Source organism: Mesitornis unicolor, unplaced genomic scaffold (genome assembly GCF_000695765.1).
Source record: "Mesitornis unicolor isolate BGI_N332 unplaced genomic scaffold, ASM69576v1 scaffold30516, whole genome shotgun sequence".
Taxonomy (NCBI): domain Eukaryota; kingdom Metazoa; phylum Chordata; class Aves; order Mesitornithiformes; family Mesitornithidae; genus Mesitornis; species Mesitornis unicolor.
The window spans coordinates 1,690-11,022 of record NW_010192156.1 but is presented as its reverse complement, the minus strand read 5'-3'; the positions used below and the strand labels follow the sequence as shown (position 1 = coordinate 11,022).

The window sequence follows — 9,333 nt, the reverse complement described above, 5'->3', positions numbered from 1 at the left end:
GAGGGCATATTACTTAAGTCAGAGGTGGGCTTAGAATGAAATTGAACCCTATAAACCAGTTCTGAACTCATATTTTTATTATTACTGTTCTGCTGCCTACCTGGGAGTTCACATCTTGACGACAATCAAATGATAGAGGCTCACCAAAATTCCAGTGTGGAGAAACCACACTATTTCTGTACCAACCTCAACATATGAAGCCAAGCAACTGCAAACCTTGATAGTTTATTACTCTGGGGAGTAGTAAAGCTGGTCACTGCATATTATACATGTATTTTTATATACAAATTATTAAATATACCCTTGTACGTGAAAGAGAGAGGCTGCCCCTCTTAGGGCCTGAGCAGCAACTCATCCTAGAACCCTGATGAGGGGTGATGCCTGCTCCGTGGCTAAGGGGAAGTTCAGCAGCAGTGAAATCACCAAGCCATGGTGTGGCATAATGAATGCTCCTTCCCATACACTCTGGTACATCCCATCCCTTTGACAGTTTTGCTGTCAGCAACACCAGCCTCTGCAAAATTACCACTTAAGAGGAACTTCAGTGAGAGGCAGAAGACAAAGAGAAAGACCTCTAAATCAGTTTGGTTCTTTCCTTTCTCAGTAGAAACTCAGATCTGGGCTCAGCTCTTCAGCTTCTAAATTAAATCCTTTAATCTAAACAAAACAGTTCTTCCACACATTAGCGTGGCAGTACCACAACAAAACTGCAAACCCGCCTTCAATTTCAGAAGTCACTTTATTTTATGTTGGGTTTTTTGTCTAAGCTATTACAAAGTCAGTATGCTGCCATTTCGAGGCTACTTTTTCATGCATTACATTCGTCATTCCAATTAACAAAAAACATACATGTCCACTGACATTTCAAAGTCTCTGTTTTAGCCTGACATGTGAAGACAAGGCTGTAAGATTATTTTGCAAAGTCATTTTGGCCAATGTTTCCTGAGATGTTCCTTTAACTGTGGGATAGTGGACAGCTGCTGTTTGCAACAATGGCATCTGAGGGGCGATTTGAGAAGTTCAGAGACATGATCTTTCACCACCACTTTTCCCTTGCTTCTTACCATCTCTATCACATCTGGGGGGAAAAAAAAATAGAGATCAGAGACACTGGGACCATGTAGCATCGTAAAACACAGGACACTGCAGGATCTTTTTGCTCTGCTTCACACATACAGCTTGTCATCACTGCATTCTAAGTTAAACCACTCACAAAATTCAGTTGACTTTTACTTGGTGCTATTCCCCAGTATCTGAAATTACATAACGCTTTTCACCTATTACAACAGAAATTATGGCTTCCATATTTGTTTGGAAAAAAACCCAAAGCCAGAACCCACAACCAGGATTATGTGTTATGAAATACCTTTTCTAATCATTACCTTGAGAGTTTAAGAAGTAATCTGTAGTAAAAGAGTTCCAGTGCTTTTTGGTTTTCAGGGCTGGAGAATCAAAATCCTGGCTGATTACATGCAAATGTAGCTGACTGAGAGAAATATATTATATAGATAAGAGAGATTAATGTTAATGCTCCAAGTTCTTTAGCAGTACAATCAGTTGCAAACATGATTCATCACAGTTGGACTGCCAGCCTTATGGGTCAATCTTACCATCTTTGACCTACAGTCCCACAACAGCCCAGCCTGTTCTGGAAGAAGTGTCTCATGCCATATCCACTGGCCTCTACCTACAGTCTACATTGCTATTTTACATTATATAGATGTCAAAAAGGTAGAGACAGTGGTTTTAATAAATCAAAGGTTTAAACTTTGTGGAGTATCTGAATGGGACTAGATCAGTGACTCAAAGCTTCATGCAAGAACTGGAGAACAACTTAGGAACACTGACTGCAATACCCACAGGCATTTGGATGCTGTAAGATCTGGACTTAGTTACATGTAAGATTCAAATCTTCGCTCAGGATAGCCTCAGCTACAGAGCTCTGCTAGGGGAACCCAACATGCATTTCCCCACTGGACCCAAGATGCCTCTGTAGCCCGTTGGCATGTAAGCAGCAGTGTGTGCGCAGCTGCACCCAAGGGACTTGTGGACAGACTGTTTGTAGTGTTTATGAGGATTCATTGTCCTTTAGCAAAGCTAGGTCATGCTACAGATTTAGCCCCACATCTGTATAACCTGCGGAACAGGGCTGCCATCCGATGACACATCTCAGTCTTACCTCATGCTGGGGATAGCATGGTAGCCCAGCCTGAACTCCAGACTCTCTCTGGCAGGGCATTGGTCAATCATCTGTTGCCCAACTGCATGCATATGTTCCAGAAGTTCAAGATAGTCCCTGTTGACTGATTTCAGACTTGAAATGGGGTCCCATGGTAAAATAAGCCAGTGGTAACGTGCTTTGGGATATTTATCCTTGATGACTACAGTCTTTTCATCTTTGTAAACCTTGCAGAACAAATAACTAGATTATTTACTGATTGAAAGTTAAATAACTTATTCCCATAAGCACTCCATAAACACTATATTTAGTGTATTTTTGAGATGTTATCCATCTGCACGTCCCATTGTGGTTGCAGAAGTCCCTAAGCACACATACACGTTGCTAGTGGAACTAGGACTGCCAGAAAAAAAAGCCAGGAAAGATTTGTAGGTGGGGAGAAATACAAGCAGCAAAGGATCCCACTTCAAGGAGAACTTCTGCTGGAACTAAGCTGGTCCAGGATGTGCACTCTCTTCCATACCATGCACTAGGCAGCTATTGAGAGATGTTCCAGTATCCTTCTGTATACACTTTAAGAAAAAAACTTTCTATTCTTATAGAGCTAGACACAGGTATGAACTCTTTTGAAAATCACCTGGACTCAGATACCAGTGAGGTCTAGGGAACTTCTTCCATCAGGCTATGTTCAAGCTTTGCAGTCACTGAAGCAACAATCACGGCACTGCGCTCAATAGAAAGCATGTAGGAATGCACTGGAGTACCTCACCTTTCAGAGATTTCTGGAGTGAAAGACAAATCTCAGAGGTGCCACAAACAGCATGCTCAGTGCTGCAGACCTCCGCCAGCATTACAAAGACAAAAACATTCAAGTCTGAGCTATCTCAGTTCATGCTACGCAACACATTTTGCTAGATCACAAAAAGGAGAACAGATTCCTGACTATCTTGACTATGCCCTTCTTCGCATTTTTGTTTTGTTTTGTCTTCTGCAACAATGTGATGCAGCTGACAAGAAACAGTAACAAGGCATGTGGAGAACAGGAGGGACAACCTGCCCTGACAATAAAAATCTGTCAGGTTCTGAAGCAGACACTGTGTGCTGTGTCTCTGGTCTCTTAGCAGTGCTCTGTTGGTAAGAGATGGATGGTGTCTTTGTCATCTTTGCTAATTATTCTCATATACACAGAACTGATCAGTCTTGCTCTACAGGAAGGAATATTAAAATTTTATCAGCACACAAATCATAGGGCTGATTCTTTCAGCAGCAAGACTGGTTGATGCTGTCATATTTTGATATACATAAAACAGTGTCTGCATATGCAGCCAGTGGGAATAGGATCATTATCAGGTGTTTTCAGATGAAACATTGCCATTTATTTAATATTTTATTAAGAAGCAAAATACAGAAATTCTATTCTTTGTGTATTTAGTTCAGAACCACAACAAATAAAGCTAACACTAAGTCACAGTCAGTCATTTGTGTTCTAACATTCAAAAACAGTTTTAAAACCACCCTATCTTTTGGGTCAAGAAAGCACTCTCTTGGTAAGTGCTATATGAAATTCTGCTTAAAGGATGAAGATTAAACTTCATGTTTAAAAGGGAGCAAGTATTTCAATAACTTTGTCATTCCCTACAGAAAGACTCATTTGAAACTGCTGGCATGTCCAGAAGAATGGGCATCCAATTCTCCTACAGCTCTACATAGTTCAGCACTTTAGACTTAAATTAAAAGCAGCAGCAAGAAACAGGGACCTTCTGATTTGTTATCAAGGAAATTATTTTCAGCCTAAGGGTGATCATCACTTGAAGCAGCCCAGCAAGGCTGTAGGATCTTTGCCCTTAGAGATCATCTCCAATCAAATGGATGAAGGCTGCAGCAACCACACCAAGTGCAAGTGGTCAGACTGAGAGACCTCCATAGGTCTTTTTTCCAACTGAAATTATTCAGTGATTTCAAGAACCAAGTATCACTGGTGTCTGTGGTATCTGTCCTCCCGAACACATCTCTAGTGTTACGATGGCCATGCAACAGTCAGCCAAAACACAAGCTGAATGAACCCAAGCCTCAGGTCTTACTCTGCCAGACAGTGGAATATTGATAGAAAGCACTGTCCCTGTTTTGGACCTGAGCTAAAAAGCTTGGTTTTGAGAAGGGGTTGTCTATATTCTTGCCTTAACTTGAAAATAAAATGCAAGTAGGTTGTGTACATGGATAGGGAAGATTCTCTCAGGGCTTTCTTATAATACAGTAATAAGAAGGCGTGTATCCTCCCCAGCCACAAAAGACATTTGTCAGATTTCTGCATCCTGAGTCTGACATCCCCAGAAGCAGGCAGCAAACAAAAAGAGAGCTCAAGATAAACCATTACGCAGCCACAGGGAAGCAGAGGGAGGGAGATGCATCTGGAGCATCTCCAGACGGGTTAAAAGAAACCACCCAGGAAATTCCTGTTGGCACAAAAATACTTGTGGAGGAGCAGCCAGGGGTCATATCCTGTCAGCTGACACAGAGGTGTTACAGTTAGGAGTCTGCTGGAAACCAGGAAACTGCACCAAGCTTGGAAACAAGGCAGTGCTTACTGCTGGAAAACAGGAACCTCCACTACTTGCTCAGCTTCAAACCACACCCCCATTTTAGTTGGTACCCCTGAAGAAACAAAGCAACTGCACTGCTCACCTGCTCTCCCAACAATCTTTTTTAAAATCTGTTGGCCAAATTTGACAGTGTGGAGAGCTCAAAATTGATTAAAATAATAACATTCTGTATGATCAGTATAGCAGACTCCCAAATTAGTGTTACTACAGAGAGAGATGCAAGTACCATTCAGACCATATGCAGTACTCTACTGGTTAATCAGGCAATTAAACTAAACTGCAGTAGGAAGAAAGCAACCTCATTTGACTGTTAGACAGGAACTAAAAGTAAAGTACAAGCATGCAGCTCTCACCTGCATTTTCGGATCTTGCATGGAGCAATTTAGACCCTGACTCCAGTGTCCTAAGTGTTCCTAAAGCACAGAAAAAATAATTTATAAGATAATTAAGAATGCCATTATATGTTTTAAAGCATTCAGTAAAGAACTTTCATTAGTATACAGCAGTAAAATAACAGCTGAATGACAGCTGAATAATTTGCTTTCCAAAAACGCCAACACACCTGCTCCAACTGCCACCACACAGCTACTTTTGAAAACTTTTAACAAGATACTGTGTTAAGATTCAAAGTTAAACCTTTCAAATGTTGGAAATTTAACAGGCAGCTCTAGATCTGTTTGAATAGAATAGAATAATTTTTGCAAGTATGTTACAGCATTGATTAGTATGATGACAGATGATTTTACTAAAAGACCCTCTGTTTCATGGATCACAAGGGCCAAAGGATGTACAAGAATCTCCATTTACTATCCTATCGCATGCTGCTTTGCACAGAACAAAGAAGTGGTTGTGGTATGTGGCCCTACTCTTAGATGTATTTACTTTTTGATATTGTGCAGGAATGAATGGCTTGTACAGCAAACAAGAAGGGTATGGGAAGATCAAGCCAACACTCAGGTATCTCTGATAGCAGATATCTCTTGGTTATTGAATGCCTAATATAAGGTGCCTCGAGTGCATTTTTTTCACTTTTTTATCCAGAACAGATACCTGTTCAGATCACTTTACAGGCTTTATCAACAATGATCTTTATCATATTCTTATAGAGGAAGATGTTCAAACATTATTATAGTGCTGACAGAGAAACAGTGTGAATTGTCTTGTCTTCCTGCTTGTAATACCACAAATCTGGCCCTAATGTAACTAGTCTGAGTTCACAAATGAAGTAAGTGGTCAACCCACCGCCACCTGGGACTGAAGTTTTGTCCTGAGGGGTTTCATTTCTCTGTCTTCTTCTCAAACAACTGCAGCATTACAGTTCCAGATGCACTAAGCAGTCTCTTATTTTGCCCATGTCAGCAGGGCTCAAAACTCCCTTTCAAAATATCTTTGCTGGTAACATTCACTAATGTGAACTAATGTGAACACTGTTCTACCAGGAGAACAACCAAAACAGGGTGAAAAAAAGCAATTACAAAAGAAAAAAAGAGGGTCAAGTTGTTCCATTTTCTGTGCTTAAGGTTCCAGGTAACCATTGCTCTAATTGAAACACAGATTTAATCTCAAGAGCCAGCACCACATCCTTGTGTGACTCCAGCTAAATTGAGCTCATGTGGACTGCTCTTCAAGCAGAAACTGCATCAGGAACCAAGAGATTAAATCTTCACTCACTACATGCAAGCCTCTTCACACACATGCACAAACCCCAGCTCAGGTTAGAATGGGCCCCAGGTAACTTTTTCAGGACCTGGGCAATGTCAGGAGCAGAGTCTTTGCCTCAATGCATCTCAGATCATATGCACTGAACTCTGAGGATCTGTGTTCACCTGAGGCATTTCCCCATCAGTAGTACTCAAAAATGTAAAAGAACACAGCACTGACAGAGGAGACAACCCCAGGAGAAACAGCACAAGCACTAATACACTTGCCTTTTTGCTTGAAGTCCCTTCATGTGGAGATACACTGATACTGCTTTGCTTGGGATTTGCAGAACTGCCTTGTGTATCCACCACCTCCATCTTCATTGTTTTTCTGGGCACAAGCTCTACATCATCATTCTCGCTGGAGTCCTCACATGGTGTCTTGTCAGTTTGTATTCTTTCTTCTGCCCCTGTAACAGTTTTCCCTAACTCTTCAGCAAATTGCACCACGTAGGGGTAAAGTTTATTCACAATATGCAGAACTTGGCCTGGCTTCATTTTCACCTCTTCATCCCTGCCAATATTCACAAGATCAACACTCGTTGGGTTGACTCCTATCTTTGGTAGGGAGAAAAAGGAAAACAAAAAAAGCAAATGATGTTGTAACTGGAATTGCAACTACCACTCTTTGTCCTGGACTATCGCTACCCTGGAAAGAAACATGGATTGTATTCACTACACCCACTCCCCACGCCAACCTGCTCTTCCTGATCAGGGAAGTCCAATGCTGGAGACACCTCTGCATGGCCCAGTCCTGCACCCACAGCTGTCAGGACACATCCCTCAGGGGCATGGTGCCACAGAAAGCCAGCAGTTCTGGAGTGGCTGGCTACAGAGTTACAGCAAGACCTATGCCACACTTTGCTCAAAAAAATTAACAACCAATTAAACAACTGTTAAAATAATAACAGCCTTGGTAACAACTATTTCTGAAGAGTTTAAAATTATTTCAGTCCAATCATCCCCAGAAAGCTTCCTGTTTTCAGATTATTTTACTTTATCGTTCTTCTACATTTTGTTTCTTCTTTCTACCAAATGCTGTCCTATTAACATATTTGCCTTCAAATACACAAGCACACTCAGGAAAAATGTCTCTCAGAGTTCACTATGCAGAAATCAGCTCCTTGCTTCTGTCCTTCTTTTCCCCCCAGCCAAACATAACCTTCCTCCAGCCCAGAAAAGACTGTGTTCAAACACACTGACAATACTTGCCTGTTTGTTCCTTCAAGAGGCTAAACCTCTCTGTCCACTTCAGTTTGTGCAAAGTATATACCAGCCTCTGTATTTTTATGCTTTTCTTTTCATTTTGCATCTTACACTTTCACAAAACCAGCTCTTTTTATTCTGTTCTAGCAGAAAATGAGGACAGCAAGGTCAAATTCTAACCTTCCTCACTCATTGCATCAGTTTATAGCTCTGTGCAACTCTAAAACAATGTTCCCCTCAAAACATTGTTTTAAAGACTGAGAAGTTATCTGAAATTTAGCTGATAACTGAAAAGCAATACCTTTTCCTCTGTCTCAGGCATAACTGGTAACACAAAGTGACATGGGCAATCTACAGGAACTGCCTGAATAGGTGGATTTTTATGCAATCATGAGGGTAACCCTAGGGAAATTAGGAGTCTCTGACTTCAGCAAAATGCTTTTGGTTAATGTTTATGCATTAAACAAGCTTTAGGAAACCAGCTCTTCCCTGCAACTGATAACCTATCACAGAATGTCTCTTTAGCTTCGTCAGTGCAATACCTGCCTGCTTCACAAGATGGTACTGTGCCTTTAATCACTTCAGTCTACAGTTTCACTCAAGTCAGGCACCATTCACATCCTCCAGGCTGATATGCTATCAAACTGATTGCTGAACCCTGTGCCACACACAAATGACCTGGGAAACAACTTTTAGAGCAGGCAGTGAAATGCCCTAAGATACACTGCCAGAAAGTATTCCCAGCCTTGAGATTCCAGTAAGATGGTATTCAAATGGTGGCTATGGCTGACTTCTGTGAAAACCTGACCTGAGAGATCTTAGCTGTATTCAGCTGGTGGGGTCCCTGTGCTTACTGAGCTCTGGAGACATTTTGACGAATATTGCACTTCAGTAGGCAGAACATGTTGATGTGTTGTCCACACATGAGGATGCTGCAGGTGCACATCCAGCACCTGAAGCCACAGAATTTTCCCTTCATACTATCGCAGGGATACTGCTCTTCATAAGTACAAGAGAATATGCTAGTTAGTAACATGAGTGTGCCTTCAGTGCTGTCTCATATCCCATCCCTTCCCAGAGGTGACCACACCTTTGGCTCCATTAGCGATCAAAATAAAAACCTTCCACAACTGCCCAGTCCCATTAACACAAGAATCAATTTGACCTTAAATTAAGGGATGCTTCAGCCTTAGAAGTTTAAGGCTCAGAAGGCAGACCAGCAAGCTTAGGAGAAGAACTCCAAAATCTCCCAAACATAACGCTGGAAGAACAGGTTAAGGATTCACATCAGCATTCAATGATGCTGCAATGTGGCTGTCTGAGACTGGAGCATATCTGGAAGGCACAGTGTAGTCTTTCTGTTGAGGTACACACACACAAAAAAAAAAAAAGAGAAGGAAGATCCCTTCCAAGGACCACTCGTTGTGCTCTCCATCATGACAGTGTCAGGGCCTTCAGACACAGTGATCAGAATCATCACTGCAGCATTTGTGGAGCTTAAGTACAACAATCATCCCAGTAAGCATCAGAAATATTGTACACCCATTTAAAAACATACCTGCTTAACTGTGACATACCCCTTGTTACAGTCTGCTTTTAGCTGAACTGAAAAAAAAGAACAAAGTATCACAAAACAGTGTAAATAAAA

General features: G+C 41.4%; 1 protein-coding gene across 2 annotated transcripts in view; it reads right to left on the bottom strand.

Moving 5' to 3' along the window:
• Positions 1–755: 755 nt before the first annotated feature.
• The window catches only part of APTX (aprataxin), a 9,584-nt gene continuing 1,006 nt past the window's right edge, over positions 756–9,333 (bottom strand). The window contains exons 2-7 of one of the 2 annotated variants that reach the window (XM_010186985.1): positions 9,244–9,290; positions 6,708–7,037; positions 5,133–5,192; positions 2,180–2,406; positions 1,383–1,486; positions 756–1,078 (exon numbers count right to left, since the gene is read on the bottom strand). In XM_010186985.1, the coding sequence (XP_010185287.1) occupies positions 924–1,078; positions 1,383–1,486; positions 2,180–2,406; positions 5,133–5,192; positions 6,708–7,037; positions 9,244–9,290 (923 nt within the window). In that variant the 3' untranslated portion in view covers positions 756–923. The remainder of the gene's footprint in view (positions 1,079–1,382; positions 1,487–2,179; positions 2,407–5,132; positions 5,193–6,707; positions 7,038–9,243; positions 9,291–9,333) is intronic. The other variant, XM_010186986.1, reaches the window with a different exon arrangement.